Genomic DNA, 20813 nt, shown 5'->3' on the forward strand with positions numbered 1-20813 from the left:
TCAATTATTCAGTGACTGACATACGAATAATGAATCCATATGCTGACATTATGTTGCTTTACTTAGTGAGGGGTTTAAAATAAACATCTTACTTGTTATTGGACTGCAGGGGTCTTAAGTAAGTAACAAGAAGAGACTGAAGTTCTTTAGCATATTCTTTTTCAGTGTCCAGGATGTTCTGTAACACCTATGAAAAAAAAAAAGTCAATATATTATAATCATCAAAATAGTCTAAGGCAAAATGTAGCTTTGATCTTTTAACCAAGTTACTAGGAAGAGAAAAGGTCCTATTTACTCAGGCTACCATTACAAGCAAAGAACACAAAATCTGAATGCGCTTTCTTTCAATCTAGCAAACTACTTTAATTATTGCATGACAACTGGTTATATTGCACAATTCATATGAATAAAATTTTTCAGTTACCCATAACTGAATGGGCCTTGCCATTTACACAGTACTGCTTGGTTATTTATTTCTTGTCGAGACAGGATCTCTCTATGTTGCCCAGGGTGGTCTCAAACTCCTGGTCTGGATGAATCCTCCTGCCTCAGCCTTCCAAAGTGCTGGGATTACAGGTGTGAGCCCACATCAAACCCCACAGTACTGTTTAAAATGTTTTCGTGTGCTGTAAATCATTTTATCCTCAGGAAGTTCTCAGTTAGTTAACAAAGAATCATTACTCCTCTTTTATGGAGGAGAAAATTGAGGCCAGCTACCTTAGACACAGAGACTTAATGTCAGTATAATTTAAGGATCACTGTGATATCAAACATCACAAGAGATTTTTGTTTAAGTTATGTTTGTGATAAGACCTTTAGGGAATAAAATCTGAGGATACAGTGAATTTTTAAGCAGAGTTAAAACTAGTCTTTTATTAAAGGCAGAAGGTGCTACCATGAACAATTCAAAGAACAAAGTAGGCTGAAGCGTGAGAAATTTAACAAGAGAAATAAAAATTATCATTATTATTAATCATGTAATTAAAATCCTATAGGCAAAACAACCAGTATGGGGGTTCACAATTTCTCTTCCCCCACCAGTTCTAGGGTCATGTCACAACCCATTTCCAAGCCTCTTCTGGTGGCAGGTTAAACCTTCATTTAATACCTAATGTAAATGACGGGTTGATGGGTGCGGTGCAGTGGGCCAGCATGGCACATGTATACCTATGTAACGAGCCTGCACGTTGTACACATGTACCCTAGAACTTAAAGCATAATAATTTTAAAAACCTTCATTTAAGCTCTTAGAGACAACCCAGTTAACATTCTGGTATAATTTTCTTTCATATATTCTAATTCATTCAACAAAATCGACTGAGTGCCTACTCTGCCAACTGCTGTGCTGCCCACAGGGAGTTTATACTGTATTTGCAGAGACATTAAACAGAGAGTTACAATACGGAGTGAAGTCTCCTTAACTAGGAGAAGTGTATTAGCCTACCAATATGCCAGCCATATACTCACAAGACAATGCATGATGATCTGCTTTTGAAAGGTGGAATGGTCAAAACAAGTGGAGATCCTGGTAACCGTGGGTTTTCTGGGAAACAACTGGAGTGCAGGGTGGTAGTTCTGACTCTGCTGCTGACTGAGAGGTTGCTTCAGTTTAAAACTTTGCTTACATCATCTCAGATTATGATATTGCACCTACCTTGGGGACCATTATGAAGATGTAGTGACACACTGTACAGATAGGTGCTGGGTAAGTGGGAAACAGACCTACCAATTTAAAGGGTTAAAAAAGGGTTTCTCAATAGCAACATTATTAACATTTCAAACCAGATAATTCTTTGTTGTGACGGAATGCCCATATCATTGCCATGACATTGCCAAATGTCACCTGAAAGGCAATATTGCCCCTAGTTGAGAATCACTGGCTTAGAAGAACACAGGATGGCTTCAAAAGCTCGGGGTTAAATTGCAGCCCCTATACCGAGCCACTCATGTCTACTTTCAGTTCCTCTATTCCTCAGAAACTACCCTCTAAAAGTGTAAATGCAGGGTTCTGGAGGTATTGATGTTCTCAGAAATTAACCCAGTAATGGAATAGAAATATTCCCCTCCATAGAAAGTCCAAGCACGAGAATGGAAATTAGAAACTACTTTGAGATGAATGAAAATGAAAACACAACATACAAAACCTCACAGGGTGCAGTTAAACAGTGCTTAAAGGAAACTATATATTTATAAATGCCTATTTTAAAAAAGAAAAAAAGACTTTCGTTTTTCAGTCTGACATGTAAGGAGCTTAGAAGTCATTACTCCATCGTAACAGGAAGTAAATAGCTAAACAAACTGAAATAAACCATCGTTTTCTCTTAAATCTGTCAGAAAAGTGAGGTCACAGGGAAAACTGCTACTCTAAAAATTGGGGAAACAGACAGGCAGATAAAGAGAATCACAAATCACCAGAGCAGAGAGGTTCACAAGCAGAAGCCTCCACAGGAACCAGCACTAGGATAGAAAAACCTACACTGTAATTGACAAACTTCTGGGGGCTCCGGATGCACAAGTCTGAGAGTTAGGAACTCCAGGGGGGCAATATTAAGACAGCACACCCACAGTTTTGTGAGTTTAAGCTCCAGGTTCTCTCAGTGAAGATTAGAGGAAAATACCCTCATGCTTCAGGCAGAGGGAGGGAAAAAGTTGCCTTTTTGAATATGCCAGAGCACTCTCTTCATCTTAACGAGGTCTGCCCTCAGGAGAAACTATTTTACCAGAGCATAACCTACTTTTTGTTTGTTTGTTTGCTTTGTTTCTTTCTGTTTTTATTTTTTGAGACGCAGTTTCACTTTTGTTGCCCAGGCTGGAGTGCAATGGTGGGATCTCGGGTCACTGCAACCTCCGCCTCCTGGGTTCAAGCCATTCTCCTGCCTCAGCCTCCCTAGTAGCTGGGATTACAGGCATGCGCCACCACGCCCAGCTAATTTTGTATTTTTAGTAGAGACAGGGTTTCACCATGTTGGTCAGGCTGGTTTCGAACCTCTGACCTCAGGTGATTCGCCTGCCTCGGCCTCCCAAAGTGCTGGGATTACAGGCATGAGCCACTGCGCCCGGCCCAAGCATAACCTATTGAAGTTTTATCAAATACTAACTGTTATGGGAGAAGGTCAATAAGCAACTCCAGCCAGTTCTAGCCTTCCACATGGGGTAAGGAAGATAACCCAACTCCAGTCCTTTCTAGTCATCCTGTCCCACCTAAGGGGGAGAACTAGGAAGCACTGGTGAAGTTCATGGTCCAAGGACACAAGCTCATTAAAAACCAAGACCTAATCATGAAAATATAGAATGCTTCCCCTCCTTCTACACCTTACCACTACATTACTAAAGGATTATTTGCCACAGTTCCTTTACCCAGTACATCATGTCAGGCTTCCAACAACAATTTACAAGGCATATTAAAAGGCAAAAAATACAGTATGAAGAGACAAAGCAAACACCAGAACTCAAGTCAGATAACACAGGAATGTTAGAATTATCAGACCAGTGTTTTTAAGTAACTGTGATTAATATACTAAGGACTCTAACAGAAAAAGTAGACAACATGCAGGAATACATGGACATTATAAGCAGAGAGACAGACATTCTAAGAAAGAATCAAAAAGCAATGCTAGAGATGAAAAACACTGTAACAGAAATGAAGAATGCCTGCCCATGATAGGCTCCATAGTGGTCTGGGCATGGCTGAGGAAAGAATCTTTGAGCTTGAGAATATGTCAATAGAAACTGCTACAACCAAAAACCAAAGAGAAAAAAGATTGGGGGGAAAAATACAGAAGAGAATACGAAAGAACTGTGGAACAACTACAAAAGGTGCAACATTCGCGTAATGTGGAAATATCAGGAGAGGAAAGAGAAAATAATTAAAACAATAATGGTTGAGAATTTACTCAAAATTAGTTAGACACCAAATCACAAATCCAGGAAGCTCAGAGACCAAGTAGGATAAATGCAAAACAAAATTCTAAGCGTATGATATTCAAACTCCAGAAAATCAAAAATAAAGAAAAAATTCTTGAAAGAAGCCACGGGAAACAAAGTTTATCTATACGTGAGTTCAAATGAAAGTTACATCTGACCTCTCCTCAGAAACAATGCAAGCAAGAGGCGAGTGGAGTGAAATATTTAAAGTGTTGAGAGAAAAACCCACTAACCTTGAGTTCTGTATCTTGTGAAATTATCCTTCAAAGTAAAAGACAAATCAAGACTTTCAGACAAACAAAAACTGAGGGGAAGTGTCACCATTAGACCTGCCTTGCAAGAAATGTTAAAAGAAGTTCTTCACAGAGAAGAAAAACAATATAGGTCAGAAATTTGGATCTACATAAAGAAGGAAAGAATATTAGAGAAGGGATAAGCAAAGATAAAATAAAAACTTTTTTTCTTATTTTTAATTGACCTAATAGATAACAGTTTATTCAAAATAATAATAGCAGCAATGTATTTGATTATGTGTGTGTATATACTAATGTGTATTTATGTGTAAGCAAAATGAATGACAGCAATCATACAAGGGATGGGAGGTAATCATTAGGAATACTATGTTATTATAAGGTACTTGCACTACCTGTGAATATAGTGTATATCTTTGTATAGTATTATATGAAAGCGAACTGGGACTAGCTATAAAGGCATAGAGCAACCACTAAAAATGTTTATTTAAAGAAATATAATTGATATGTGAAAAAACAGAAATGGACTCATATAAAATGCTCAATTAAAACAAAAAGCAAAAAAATGTGGAAGACAAAAAGCGAACAACGAAAAGGGCAACAAATAGAAAACAGTAACAAGTATGATAGGCATTAATCCACCTATATCAATAATCACTTTAAATGTCAGTGGTCTAAATGTACCAATGAAAAGACAGACATTTTCAGAGTGAATCAAAAAATAAGACCCAACCATATGCTGTTAATAAGAAATTCAATTTAAATATAAAGACATTTATAAATTAAAAATAAAGGGATGAAAAAGGAGGTATCATGTTCATACTAATCAAAAGAAAGCTGGAGTGGCTATGTTAATTTTAGACAGAGCAAACATTAGAGCACGAAAAATTATCAGGAATAGAAAGAGCCATTACATAATAATAAAGAAGTCAGTTCTCCAACAAGACATAACAGTCCTTAATATGCATGTGCCTAAAAACAGAATCAAAATACACGGGGCACAACTTTTATAATCAAATGAAAACTCTTCCATCAAAGTTGTGGTGGAAATGTTCTCCCTTCAATCAATAATTTAAAAAAAAGGAACACTCTAGTTCCTTGTCAGTGCAAATGACAATAAATTTGCTTACTTAACCTACTCTCATTCAAAGATCAGGTGAATAAAGTATATTGATAAATCTGAGAGTATATTGATATATCTAACTTCCCAAAGAATAACAATAACAATTATGAAAAACTGTTAAATAATTTATACAAATTTCTTTATGCATAGCGTTTTAGAACTTTTAGTATGATAAGTATATTTTGAAACTCTAAGCAGGGCCAATATGATACTGTGTTTTTCAAACATATGCGACAATGGCATCATGTATTTTTTAGGCATTTTATACACATTGGTACTTGCTAATTGCTATTCCAAGAAATGAGCAAAAGAAATGAACAAAAGAAACATTTTCTTTGGCTGAGTTATATTTTCATATTATGCCTTTCAGTGAGTACTGACATTAGAAGCAGCTATATGAAAGGCCATTATAGTTGTAAACTATTGTTGTAAACTATAGTTAAAGACATTGTCCAGTATGTTGATTGGCATTCTTGGAGTAAATTCCTCCTGTGATTTAATACTCGGTAAAAAACAAACAAACAAAAAAAAAATGTGAGGCAAAAACTGCTAGAACTTCAAGTAGAAATAGATAAATCTATTATAGTTGAGACTTCACTACCCCTCTATCAGAAATGGAGAGATCCAGCAAGCAGAAAATCAGTAAGCACATACTAGAACTCAATAGTACCATCAAGCAACTGGATATAGTTGGCATCTATCGACTACTTCATCCAACAACAGCAGATTACATATTTTTCTCAAGCCTACATGAAACATTCCTCAAGATAGACCACATTATGATCCATAAAACCCACCTTAGCAAATTTAAAAGAATAGAAATCATGCAATCTATGATCTCAGACGACAATGTAATCAAACTAGAAATCAATAGCAGGAAAATACTTGGAGATTAAACAACACATCTCAAAATAACACATTTCTTTTCTAAAAATATATTTCAAAAGAAATTTTAAAATATTTTGTACTAAATGGAAATGAAAGTATAACTTATTAAAATTTGTGGAATGCAGTGAAAGCAGTGCTTGTGGGGAAATTTATAGCACTGAATGCATATATTAGAAAAGAAGAAAGATCTAAAATAAACAACCTAAACTTTCACCTTAGGAAACAACAAAAAGAAGAGCAAACTAAACCTAAAGCACACAGAAGAAAAGAAATAATAAAAATTAGGGCAGAAATCAATGAGATTGAAAACAGAAAATCAGTAGAGGAAATCAATAAAACCAAAAGCTGGCTCTTTGAAAAGATCAATAAAATTGGTGAACTTCATTGAAAAAAAGAGAGAAGATACAAACTGTTAATATCAGAAATGAAATGGCAGGATATCACTAGAGATCCCATGGAAATTAAAATAATGTTAAAGGAATATTATGAATAACTCTGCCTACAAATTTGATAACCTAGATTAAATGGAGTTTTTTAAAGATACAGTCTGCCAACACTCACAAGAGAAGAAACAGATAATCTGAATAGGCCTACATCTAGTAAAGAAAATGAATTGGTAATTAACATCCTTCCAAAACAGAAAGCATTAAGCCCAGATAGGTTCACTGGTAAATTCTACTAAACATTTAAGGAAGAAATTATATCAATTCTTTACAATCTCTTCCAGAACATAGAAGCACAGAGAATACATACTTCCTAACTCATTTTATGAAGCCAGAATTACCCCAATACCCAAACCAAAGACATTACAAGAAAACTGCAAACCAGTATCTCTAATGCATATAGTTACAAAAATCATCAATAAAATATTAGCAAATAAAATCCAGCAATAGATAAAAGGAATGCTACAACACAGCCAAGTGTGGTTTAACAAAGTATGCAAGACTAGTTCAACATTCCAAAAAATCACTAATGTAATCTATCACATCAACAGGCTAGAGAAGGAAAATCACATGATCATATCAACAGATGCAGAAAACGCATTTGACAATATACAACATCCATTCATGATTTTTTTTTAGTTCTCAAAAAACTAGGAATAGTTTCTCAACTTGATAAAGAACAGCTATGAAAAAAATAAGAGAAAAAAGAAAATGAAAAACCAACCAACAAACAAAAAAATCCCCGACATCTAACATTATACTTAATGGTAAGAAGCCAGATGCTTTCCTACTAAGATTAGGAACAAAACAAGAATGTTCCCCTCACACCATTCCTTTTCAACATCATATTGAATGTCCTAGCTAACGCAATTAAGACAAGAAAAAAATAAAAGGTATACACATTGGGAAGAAAGCAATAAAACTGTCTTTATTTGCAGATAACATGATTGTATATGTAGAAAATCTGAATAAATCAAAAAAATTTCTGGAGCTAATGAGTGATTATAACATGGTGGCAAGATGCAAAGTCAATACACAAATGTCAATCATTTTCCTTTATATCAGCAATAAACAATTAAAATCTGAAACAAAAAAACATAATATCATTTAGATTAGCACCCCTAAAAATGAAATACTTAGGTATAAATCTAAGAAAATATGTACAAGATCTATATAAAGAAAACTACAAAACTCTGGTAAAAGAAATCAAAGAACTAAATAAATGGGGAGATACCCTATATTAATGGCTAGAAAGACTCAGTATTATCAAGATGTCAGTTATTTCCAACTTGATCTACAGATTCAACATAATTCCAATCACAATCTCAGTAAGTTATTTTTTGAATATTGACAGATTCAAATTCCAAAAATAAAAATAAAATCAGTATGTTAATATCTGCACTCCCATGTTCATTCCAGCATTATTCATGATAGCCAAAACATGAAATCAGCAGATGCATGGACAGAGAAAATGTGGTATAAAAACACAATGGAGGCTGGGCATGGTGGCTCATGCCTATAACCCCAGCACTTTGGGAGGCTGGGGAGAACAGATTGCTTGAGCTCAAGAGTTCGAGACCAGCCTCAGCAACATGGTGAGGCCCTGTCTCTATAAAAAATTAAAAATTAGCCAGGTGTGGTGGTGCACACCTGTAGCCCCAGCTACTTGGGAGGCTGAGGTGGAAAGATCACTTGAGTCCAGGGGCAGAGGTTGCAGTGAGCCAGGATCACACCACTGCCCTCCAGTCTGAGTGACAGAGCAAGACCCTCAAACAAAACAAAACTCAATGGAATACTATTATACAAATAATATTTGTTTTGTCTCAAAACAAAACAAAACACAATGGAATACTATTCAATCATTAAAAAGACGAAAATCCTGCCATTTGCAACAACATGGATCAACCTAGAAGACATTATGTTAAGTGAAATAAGTCAGTCACAGTAAGAAAAATACCACATGATCTCATCATATATGTAATCTTAAAAAGTTGATCTCATAGAACTAGAGAATAGAATGGTGGTTACAAGGGGCTGCAGCAGTTGGGGGACCTGGTTGGGATGATGTTGATCAAAGGATATGAAATATCTGTTAGAAGGAATAAGTTCAAGAGAGCTCTCGTACAACATTGTGACTATAGTAAATAACAATATATTGTACTCTTTAAAAATGCCTAGAGAGGGAATGTTAATTGTTCTTACCACAAAAATGATAACTATGTGAGGTAATATGTGTGTTAATTAGCTAGCTTTAGTCATTCCACAATGACTAAACATGACAGAACATCATGTTGTACACAATTAATACATATAATTTTATCTGTCAATTATAAAAAAGACCATTCAATGGGGAGAGAACATTTTTTTCCAACAAATGGTGCTGAGAAAACTAGATATTCACATGCAAAAGAAAAAATTTACACCCGTACCTCATATTATATACAAAAATTAACTCAAAATGGATTTCAGAGTTAAATCTACAAAAGTCTTAAAGTAAACAGAGGAAGAAATCTTCATGACTTTCAATTTGGCAATGGATTCTTGGGTGACACTAAAAGCATAACAAAACAAAAATAAGTAAATTGAAATTCATCAAAATTAAAAATTTTTGTGTGTGAAATGACATTATCAAGAAAGTGAAAAGACAACTCATAGAATGGAAGAAATATTTGCAAATCATATATCTGATAAGAGTCTAGTATCCACAATATATATAGAACTATTACAACTCAACAATAAAAATAATCAATTAAAGTTGGCAAAGAATTTGAATAGAAATTTCTCCAAAGAAGATATACAAATGGCCAATAAACATACCCAACGTCATTAACTATTAGGAAAATGCTAATCAAAACCACAATGAGATACTACTTGATACTCAATAGGGTGGTTATATTACAAAGAAAAAAACAGATAATAACAAGTGTTGGTGAGGATATAGAGAAACTGAAACTCTTACAATTGTTGGTAAGAATGTAAAATGGTACTGCTACTGTGATAAACAGTTTGGCTGTTCCTCAGAAAGTCAGACACAAAGTTACCACGTGACCCAGCAATTCTACTCCTAAAGAAGTGAAAACATATGTCCACACAATAATTTGTACATGAATGTTCACGGCAGCATTTTTAAAAATAACCAAAAAGTGCCGGGCACGGTGGCTCAAGCCTGTAATCCCAGCACTTTGGTAGGCAGAGGCGGGTGGATCACGAGGTCAGGAGATCAAGACCATCCTGGCTAACACAGTGAAACCCTGTCTCTACTAAAAATACAAAAAATTAGCCGGGCATGGTGGCAGCGGGTGCCTGTAGTCCCAGCTACTCGGGAGGCTGAGGCAGGAGAATGGCGTGAACCCAGGAGGCAGAGCTTGCAGTGAGCCGAGATAGCGCCACTGCACTCCAGCCTGGGCGACAGAGACTCCGTCTCAAAAAAAAAAAAAAAAAAAAAGTCCATCAACTGACAAATGGATAAATAAAAGCTGGTCTAACCATACAATAGAATATTACTTAGCTATAAAATGAAAGAAGTACTGATACATTCTACAACATGGATGAACCTTGAAAATACTATGCTAAGTGAAAGAAATCAAACACAAAATATCACATATTATAGAATTCCATGTATGTAAAACTTCCAGAATAGGCAAAATCCATACAGACAGAAAGTAGATTAGTGGTTGCCAAGGGCTGAAGGGAATGGGAAATGGGAAGTGACTGATAATTGATAGAAGGTTTTTTGCTGGGGTGATAAGAATGTTATGAAATTAGATGAGACAGTGGCGATCATTGTGCAACTCTGTGAATACACTAATAACAGTGAATTATACACTTTAAAATGGTGAATTTTATGCTATGTGAATTATACCTCAATAAAGCTATTATTTAAAAACAAAGCACAAATTTCTCACCTGTCAATAAAAACTCTTCTGTTTTTTCTCTGACTCCAAGTCCTTATCCAGGGTCATGGCCCTCAATACTCAAGCTTGTTCATCATGATAGCTCTTTGTCCATCTGGGTTGTTGTTCACTGCAGTTCCTCAAGTAATCACTTATACTCAGCACTGATATTCATTTTTTTAATTCATAGAAATAGAGATAAATGCACTAGAATTCAACAGTACTATAGTTTATTAAGTAAAAAGGAGGAGGTAAGGCTCATATGCACATTTATTTAAAATATTTATTTGGGCCAGGCAGAGTGGCTCACGCCTATAATTACAGCACTTTTGGAGGCTGAGGCAGGCAGATCACTTGAGGCCAGAAGTTTGAGAACAGCCTGGCCAACATGGTGAAACCCCCGTCTCTACTGAAAATATAAAAATTAGCTGGGCATGGTGGCACATGCCTGTAATCCCAGCTACTTAGAAGGCTGAGGCAGAAAGATTGCTTTAACCTGGGAGGTGGAGGTTGCAGTGAGCCCAAATCAAATCGCGCCACTGCACTTCAGCTGGGTGAAAGAGGGAGGGTCTGTCTCAAAAAATATAAAAATAAAAATAAAATATTTACTTGGTTATCTATAGTATTGGTGTTGGGAATCAAAAAGGATGGGGCCCTCTTATATTTGGGAGGGAATTAAGTCTTCTAATCTTTTTGTTCACTCTTTTCTTTTCTTTCCTTTTCTTTTCTTTTCAGACAGAGTCTCACTCTGTTGCCCAAGCTGGAGTGCAGTGGCACAATCTCGGCTCAGTGCAGCCTCTGCCTCCTGGGTTCCAGTGATTGTTCTGTGGCGCTATCTTGGCTCACTGCAGTGTTGGTCTCCCAGACTCAAATGATCCTCCTGCCTCAGCCTCCCAAGTAGCTCGGCCTACAAGCACAAGCCACCATGCCCAGCTAATTTTTAATTTTTTGTTGAGACGGAGTCTCACTATGTTGCCCAGGCTGGTCTTGAATTCCTGGGCTCAAACTGTCCTCCTGCCTCTGCCTGCCAAAGTTCTGGGATTACAGGCATGAGTAACCATGCCCAGCTGTCACCCTCCCTTAAAGCACTGTCGTATATAACTGTCATAGTCCCTGAATTATAATATCTGTTGAAATAAAGGAAAACAACAGCAAACAGTCATAGCTTGAAGGGAATTTTTTAAATTAGTAAAATCATAGATATTATTTTCATCATAAAATGTGATTTTTAAAACAAACACTACTTTAATTCCATTGTTTATATAATTCACTCTCCTTCTCCGCCATTGAAATAGCCTTAATATTTCAATTCCCTTTAAAATGCTATCATATGGGGCTCTTGTACATGAAATTGCTAAGATTCTTCAAGAAAGATGCCAAGTGTCCTGCTCCAGTGGGTTTATTTGCTAGGTGAGGCAACAAACTTTCTAGGAGACCCATCTCTGCTGGAACCACTGGCATAGGACAGTTACTTCCCATGGGAGGGAGGCACACAGACACTTCCTGCTGCCTTGGAGTGAGATCTGGAGAGCTAAATGGAAATATACATTAAACTCCTATGACTGCAAGTTTTGAGAGTGGCAGAATGGACTTTACAAAATTAACATGACAAAAGTGGTTAATAAGTCTTTTTATCAAATTATGCCCCCCTCCCCCCCCAAAAAAATGCATGTGAGTAGTAATATACTAAACAGAACTTCTCTTGCTGTGGCTGGATGAGCAGGAATGCTCATCAGGGTGGATGTCTGGGATTCCTTCCCAAAGTCACTCGGAACTTTATTGCTTTCTTCAATCTCAAAATATCAACTGATGAACTTCTGAGACTGGTTCTTTATTTTTCAGGCCACAGGGCATCTAATGTAAAAGGATAAGAAGGGAAGCAGACAGAGAAGGCTATGTGCTCCCAAACAGAAGGCCTCAGTGGTGAGTCAGAAGGCAAGGAGTTTGGCAGGCCAAGCAACTTCAGAGCAGTACAATTTGATCTGATGAAATCCATTCGAACTCACTAAAATAGACTCTGTCCAGACACTGCCTTTGCCTCCCCGACTCTGTCTTCCCAAGGACAACTGGGCATCCTTTTGCTCAACCAACCTTTGCCTGAATTCAGAATAAAATAGATAGTGAGAAACCATAGGGAAAAAAAAGGTGGAGGCCTTTGCTACCGCCATCCTGGGCTATTGATTTTCCAGTAAAACACATTTCCTACATTTCCTGGAGAGGCTTTAGAGTGAGTTCATTTGTATAACTACGTTTTCCACAGGGAAGGAGTCATAAAAGTATAAAGAAATTATTTTAAGAAACTAAAATGCATAAACAATGGCTGAAAATAGAGATATTTCCAATGATAAAGGAGTCTATAATGGTCTCAGGAAACCTCAAATCAAAGCAAAATTATTACATTATAGGAATTCTGAGATAATTATGATGCCTATGAAAATGAGCTAATGTTGGTGAAGTTCTTTGAGAACAAAAAGAGCAATATATTATAATATTTATGTCATATTTGATTTATATGCCAGTAGAACCGCCTGCAGTGATTGATTCCGCACGCCCAGGTCCTTGGCTTTCACAAAACAAGCAGCACTAGTCCCCATTATCCACAGACAGATTCACGAACTCCCTAGGATCCTGTCACTTCCTCCACCTCCAGCCCTCGAATGGAAGAGTAAGATGGGAAGAGGGTAAGAAAGAAGTAAGAGCGGATATGGAAAAGAGAATCAATGGATATATGTGTAAGGTAGTTTAGGCTAGTAGAATTGAAAAGGTGAGTGAGCACTAGAAAGGTAGAAAAATCCAGGGTGGGAGTGAGAGGGTAGATAGATGAGTGAGAGAGAAAACGAGGGTGAGCAGAAAACGGGAAGCTACAGCAAAGGTTACCCAAAGCTTCCTAGGATTTTTGTAATGTAACATGCCACAGCCTTCCTCCCACCTTTTCTACCGCAGGCAAGTTCTATAAAACATGCCCTTAAGGCATCTACCATATGTTACATAAAGTAGAATAAAGCAAGAACAAAATAAATTACATTGGTCCTTAGTGATTATATTTTCCTACCTGGATGTGGGGAAATACCATCTTTCACTCTGCACACAGATGCTCATCCCCAGAGTTGAATATTAAGATTACTGTGAGTCTGGCCTATTTGTGACAGCACAAAGGACAGCTTTATTAAGTGTGCTGCAATAGTTGCAGTGAATAAAGAATTTCATCTTACAAGGGACATTTGGATGGGAGAAGAAGAGAGTGCAGTCCACTCTCTGACCTGCAGGGACTAATTACAGACAGGCACACTCTTGCCAGGGAGAATCTGCTCATATAGCTCCCCCTGTCTGAATAAACTTTCAGCTCTTCTCTGCTTGTCTAACTTCCGACCTTCCTCCAAGATTTGCCTTGAATCCTACATCCTCCATTCAACCTTTTCCTTGATTGGTTCTCATATTTTAGGTGAAGTGAGCATCAGAGCCACCTGTGCGTTAAGGGGAAGTGGTTAAGGAAGGAGTGGGAGGAGTTGTTAAAAATGCTATTTCCTGGAATCAACAGCCAGAGAATTTGATGTAGCAAGTCAGGTGTGTGGCCCAGATGTCTGCAGTTTCTTTCTTTCTTTCTTCTTTCTCTTTTCTTTCTCTTTTCTTTTCTTTTCTCTTCTTTTTCTTTCTTTCTTTCTTTTTCTTTTTCTTTCTCTCTTTCTTTCTCTTTCTTTCTCTTTCTTTCTCTCTCTCTCCTGTCTTTCTTTCCTTCCTTCTTTCTTTTTCAAGACAGAGTCTCACTTTGTCACCCAGGCTGGAGTGCAATGGTGCAATCTCGGCTCATTGCAACGTCTGCCTCCCAGGTTCAAGCAATTCTCCTGCCTCAGTCTCCCATGTAGCTGGGATTACAGGCCCGGGCCGCCACGCCCAGCTAATTTTTGTATTTTTTTGTAGAGACAGGGTATCGCCATGTTGGCCAGGCTGGTCTCGAACTCCTGACCTCAAGTGATCCACCCGCCTTGGCCTCCCAAGGTGCTGGGATTACAAGCGTGAGCCACCACACCCGTATGTCTGTAGTTTTAACAAGTTCCCCAGGTGCCTCCGAGACAAAGGATCCCAACTGCATTTTGAAAAACCCATCTTACAACACTTTACAACCTTACATCATTCTCTACCATGTGGCTTACACTATCATGTTTGTCCTGCCCTCCCAATGAGACCATGGGTGCCAAGACCTAAGTGCTGCATACAAATAAAGCCTCACAACCAAGCTGCATCAATTCCTTTCTCTGATTTTTACTTTTTAAATCTTCCTGGTATATAACATTAAATTACAATGAGCAAAGAAAGACAATGGGCAGAAGAAGATTATTAGAAAAAATAATTAATAGTGAGAGAAGTTTAACATATGGCAGCAATAATTGAGGACAATTAAGGAACCAAGGTCGGGGCAGTAAAAGCTTTATCTGGACTGCCATGACTCTCAAGGATGCTAAGTTCCTATTCAACAGGCCAGGAGTGGCCAAGTCTCAGTTACCCATATTAAACATGCCTAGTAGCAGGTGTGGGTCTGAGCTGGGTGCCACAGCCACCTTGGTCACAATGGACAACTACTTAACATTTCAAAATTGACATGACACCAGAATTGCATCAAGGCCTAAATGGGGCTGAAATCAGCAGATAATCCCTTAGAAACTTGAAAAGGGGGAGAATATGTCTGCAGATTTACAAATTCCCAGAGGTCTCTATCCTGCCCAAGTTCACAGGATGTGATGATTAATTGTATGTGTCGACCCAAGTCGTAATCCTGTAAACTTGGGCAGGATAGACAGGGTGCCCAGATATTTCGCTAAACATTATTTCTGCGTATGTCTGTAAGGGTTTTCCAGATGAGATTAGCATTTAAATTGGTAGATGGAGTAAAGCAGATTGCCTCCCTATTGTGAGTGGGCTTCATCCAATCTGCTAAGGACCTGAATAGAACAAAAAGGTAGAAGAAGGGAGAATTTGCTTTCTCTGTCTGCCTATTTGAGCTAGAAAATTGATCTTCTCCTGACCTCAGAGTGAAATTAACACTATCAGCTCTCTGGTTCCCAGGCCTTTGGACTTGTACGGAATTACACCACCAGCTTTCCTGGGTCTCCAGCTTTGAGACAGTAGAGTATGGAATTTCTCAGCCTCCATACTCACATGTGCCAATTCCTTATTCATTCTCTCTCTCTCTCTCTCTCCCCCCCACCCCGCCATTGGTTCTGTTTCTCTGGGAAACCTAATACACAGGACCAAACTAAAGGGAGCCTTGGGCTAGCAAAGACTCACTAAATGGAAGAGCATAAGAACAGGTCTAGTTGGGTGCAGTGGCTCACACCTGCAATCCCAGCACTTTGGGAAGCCAAGGTGGGAGGACCACCTGAGGTAGGAGTTCGAGACCAGCCTGGCCAACATGGTGAAACCCTGTCTCTACTAAAAATACAAAAATTAGCCGGGAATTGTGGCGCATGCCTGTAATCCCAGCTACTCGGGAAGCTGAGGCAGGAGAATCGCTTGAACCTGGGAGGCAGAGGTTGCAGTGAGCCAAGATCATGCCACTGCACTCCAGCCTGGGCAACAGAGTGAGACTCCATCTCAAAAAAAAAAAAAAAGAATAGGCCTGGTCAGAGACAAGTATTATTGGGGTGTGGGGATAGAAAAATCTGTATGGGCCAGGCGCAGTGGTTCACGCCTGTAATCCCAGCACTTTTGGAGGCCAAGGCGGGCGAATCATGAGGTCAGGAGTTCGAGACCAGCCTGGCCAATATAGTGAAACCCCGTTTCTACTAAAAACTACAAAAATTAGCTGGGCGTGGTGGCACTTGTCTGTAGTCCCAGCTACTCAGGAGACTGAGGCAGAAGAATCACTCGAACCCGGGAGGCAGAGGTTGCAGTGAGCCGAGATCGTGCCACTGCACTCCATCCAGGGCAACAGAGTGAGACTCCGTGTCAAAAAAAAAAAAAAGAAAGAAAGAAAGAAAATAAAAAAGAAAAATATTTATGAAAAAGAAAATACGTAATTTCCTGTTTTATTTGAAAAATTATATACACACATATATTACAGGCTATATATACATATATATGCATATATATGGATACACATACACCTACCTCAAAGAAAATTTGGCATGAGATTCACTAACATGTTAATAGTGATTATTTCTAAGTGGTGGGATTACATGTGGTACTTACTTTCTTTTTTGTATTATTTCTGTATCGTCTGATATTTTAAAAACAGCTGTTTATATAACTAGTTATGTAAGAGAAAAATGTTATTTCTTTTTTTAATGAAGTAAAAATCAGTCATTAGTATTCTTATAGATCTAGCAACAGAAAATATCTACAATTAATGACTCTTGGAGGGAAGAAGAGTTAATATACCATCAGTTGAGGGCACTTTTCATGTGAGTGAAATTGATTTTACAAGTCTACAAATCCTGTGGATGGAATAATTTTTTTTTATTCAACACAGATTAGGAGGACAATCAGAACACTCAAAACATATTTTGAATTAATTAACACTAAAAATTTGCCTAAATATTCAAGGCCAAAGAAATGTGGATTTAAAAAACCCAACCAACCAAAATCTCTTCACATCCATATCTAGTTACAATATATCCAGCTGGTCAATAATTAAGCAATATTCACATCAAAGTTCTACAGGTTCTTCACAGGCTATCATGGTTCCCCCAAGACATTTGTTTTCTTTATTAGGTCTGAGGTTTGGGATAATATCTACCAAAAAAATTTGTTAAACATATATATCCTCTGACCTAAGCACTTAACTTTCACCCTACAGATCTTCATATACTTTGACAAGTGATATATATATAAGCTATTCAATGCAGAATTGTCTATAACAGCAAGGAACTAGAAACAACATGTCTTCCAACAGGAGGTGGGATATATAAACTGCAGCATGTCCAGAGTTCAACCATTATATATATAGGATTGATATAAATTCCATGAGAATCACAGAGTTTACTCTGCCTTGGATAATCCCAACCACATTTTAAGTTGGTGGAATCAGCAGAGGCAGAGAGAGATCCAAAGCAGAGTGATGATATGCTCCAGACCCACAGGTAGAAGCAGCTATGGTAATATTTTCATCCATCATTCCACTACAACTTTTCTTTAAAAATTAAATAATTAGGAGTTATCTAAAAGCTAAAAGAAGTGATCAGGAAGTAAGGGAGAAGGGAATCTACCTCTGCTGGGTAATCTATTTTAGCCTTGGAAACGTAAGATAAAAGATATTAACAAAATAGTCCCCTGTGATTATTTATTGTCCATGTTAGCTAGTGAGTTCCTTCTTGATTTTTCATATTCTCTATTGCTCATGTCATCATTATGGAGCAAATTCACTGAAAAGTGAAATTCAACTTTTTGAAACAAAATGATATTCACATACCTGTATAGAGATGTTTAAAAACTCTATCCATGCACAAAGGGAGATGAGTATGCAAGACAAATGCACATAGAACACTGGGTAAAAAAGTGAAACTGTATTTCAGCTGAGGTAGTGAGGCGGGGCCAGGGGAATGACAAGGCTACCAGACAGGGAAACTTAGAGGTTAATCATGACTTGACCTTTTAATTAGTGACTGGACCAAGTCTGGAAAGGAGACGTGAAGAGAAAGCAGAGAGTAGATGAAGGAGAATGATGCGACTTCTTTTTCAAATAGGGATTTATTTTGAGTATTGCACATACCCTATTTATAGCTAACATATTTTGACATATCTGTGTTTAAGCCAGAGCCATGTCATTCCTCCCACTGTGCCAAAGGGCAGTTTTCCTTTTGGGCTCTCTTTAAAGGATGATAATATTCCAGAGGATATAATAATGAAGTCATTGATTCTGAAGTAAAATCACAAAATGCAACCACTTAAAATTTATTGCATTACAGGAACTTGGAAATTCACCTTCTAAATATCTGTTAAGGGTATATTTAACTGCTGAATTTCACCATAATTCTTACATATTAGCCAATTTCTATTTCATGCTGTTTAATAGGGCTTGCTCTGAATCCATGCTACCTTTGAATTTTTCAGCATGGTAGATATAAGACTTCTAGATATCTGTAAGAAGCATATAAGTAGAAGAGCTCCACTGTAATGCGAATGGCATTGGACTCATGCATGCAACTTTATTCAGTCTTTCCTTTGTGTCACCTCAACACATCAATGGTTTGACAAGTGAAAAAGTTCCATATAGAGTCAAGAAAATTTTTATTCATCATCTGAACACTTACCACAGTATAATAATTCTTGGTAAGTGGAGCAGTTTCAAATCCTTTGATGGCCTTGGGGGAGAGAGGTCTCTCTGTGAAAAAGACATTTAAATTATGTTAATATCACAGGAGGCTATTATGAACATTTTATAACATAGGTCAACCAACATGCTATAAAGATTCCCAGTGGAAGGATCAATGGAAATGTACATTCTTAAACAAGTGAAACTACAACTGTGCTAAACTATAGACGGTCAAAGTTAGACCTTCTTGTCTAGACCCCTCAATTTCCAAAGGAGGAATAAGCCAAGGAGTTAAGACCTAACTAAGAAATAGCAGGGCCAGGGCAAGAACTTTACTCCCGGTTGGGGTTTGTCTGCCCTCTCCATTCAACTTATTCAAAACAGATACGCAAAACCAATACTAGCCAAATGCATACAGATAGTCGCCAACTTATGACGGTTCAACTTATGATTTTGCAACTTAACAATGGTGCAACAGTGATACACATTCAGTAGAAATCATAATTTGTTTTGACATTTTCCTGCCTTGGCAAACTACTGTGTACATGACCTAATAAATACTTTATTATAAAATAGGTTTTGTGTTAGATAATTTTGCCCAACTGCAGGCTACTGTAAGTTTTCTGAGCACATTTAAGGTAGGCTAGGCTAAGCTATGATGTTCAGTAGGTTAGGTGTATTAAATGTATTCTTAATTTATGATACTTTCAACTTACAATGGGTTTATCAGTATGTAACCCCATCGTAAGTCAAGAAGCATCTGTATTTATAATGTGCAATTTACTATACAAGTATAATAAAATATAAATAATGGCAAGCATGCTTTTCTTGGGTGTGTCTACTATGCCAACAACAAAATAATCAGAAGGTTTAACTCGATGAAAACTAGCAGGACATTATTCTCTTTTAAGTATAATTTTAATATTATTCCATTGCGTTGTAAAATGCTGCCCTTCTTTTACCTAAATTAATCTTACTTATTAAACTCATGACTAAAGGAAATCCTAGGACATTCTTTAAAAAAAAAAACACACACAATAAAAATATGAGACATTCATAACAAATTTTTAGCAGTGTCACAACATAGCATCTTTCCTACCTGCATTTTCTCCTCTGCTTCACTTTGTTTTATATTTTAATTTTAACTTGCTATACTGTATGCTGTTTTAAACCCTTTCTAAAGTATGGTGCAGTATAAATAACCAAATAATAACATATCATCAGATCTTCATTTTTCTTTTTTAAATAATATTTTCAAATTATAAATCTATTGCAATCCCACCCTCAAAAATTTAAAATATAGAACAGAAAACAAAACCCAGCAATTAGCCCATTACCTAGAGCTAACCATCATCATTTAGACTGTTTTTGAAATGTGTCTTCCCTTTCTTTTTTGTATGTTTGTGAACACACACATGCACACACTCTTGGATCTTTCTAACCTTACCTGCAGTTTTATAATTCTTCTATTACAATATTATTTTATAAATATTTTCCCATTTAACCTTGATTTTTAATTATTATTGTATTGGAATGTCCCTAATATTTATTTCATACTTAATAGCATTTAAGACACATTATTTGATCTTTACAACAACTCTGACAGGCAGACTATCTTCTCATTTTACAGAAGAGGCCACTAAGATTCAAGGAAGTGAAGTCAGTTGTCTCACGTCATGCAGCTAAGAAATGGCAGAGCCAAGACTGAAGCCCAGGTATGTCTTGACAAGAGCCTGTGTTCCTAACCAATATGATACCCAGAGATAAAGCTACTGAAGGGCTTGGTCAATGGCATGGACCGGGGTTCCTGCTGGAGTTCAGAGAGGCTATGAGTTTGATCTGGGATGGTTAGAGAAGACCTTGCTGGGAAGGAGGTACTCGATCTGGCCCTGAAGGGCAGATGGAATTCAAACAGGCAGGGAAGGCAGTACAGAGTTTTCTTTTCGGGGAAGATTTCAGAAACACAGATGTATAAATGGCAATGCTCAAGGCAGAACTGTTCTTGTGACAGTGAGTTATCCAGTGGGACCAGGTTAGGCAGAG

General features: G+C 37.4%; 1 protein-coding gene across 30 annotated transcripts in view; it reads right to left on the bottom strand.

Moving 5' to 3' along the window:
• ARHGEF6 (Rac/Cdc42 guanine nucleotide exchange factor 6) overlaps positions 1-20813 on the bottom strand; it is a 119297-nt gene that overhangs the window by 51882 nt on the left and 46602 nt on the right. For all 30 annotated transcript variants that reach the window (XM_077987426.1, XM_077987424.1, XM_077987425.1 and 27 more), the window contains 2 exons: positions 18769-18839; positions 93-187 (listed from right to left, as the gene is read on the bottom strand). In XM_077987426.1, the coding sequence (XP_077843552.1) occupies positions 93-187; positions 18769-18839 (166 nt within the window). The remainder of the gene's footprint in view (positions 1-92; positions 188-18768; positions 18840-20813) is intronic.

This window comes from Macaca mulatta, chromosome X (assembly GCF_049350105.2).
Source record: "Macaca mulatta isolate MMU2019108-1 chromosome X, T2T-MMU8v2.0, whole genome shotgun sequence".
Classification (NCBI taxonomy): domain Eukaryota; kingdom Metazoa; phylum Chordata; class Mammalia; order Primates; family Cercopithecidae; genus Macaca; species Macaca mulatta.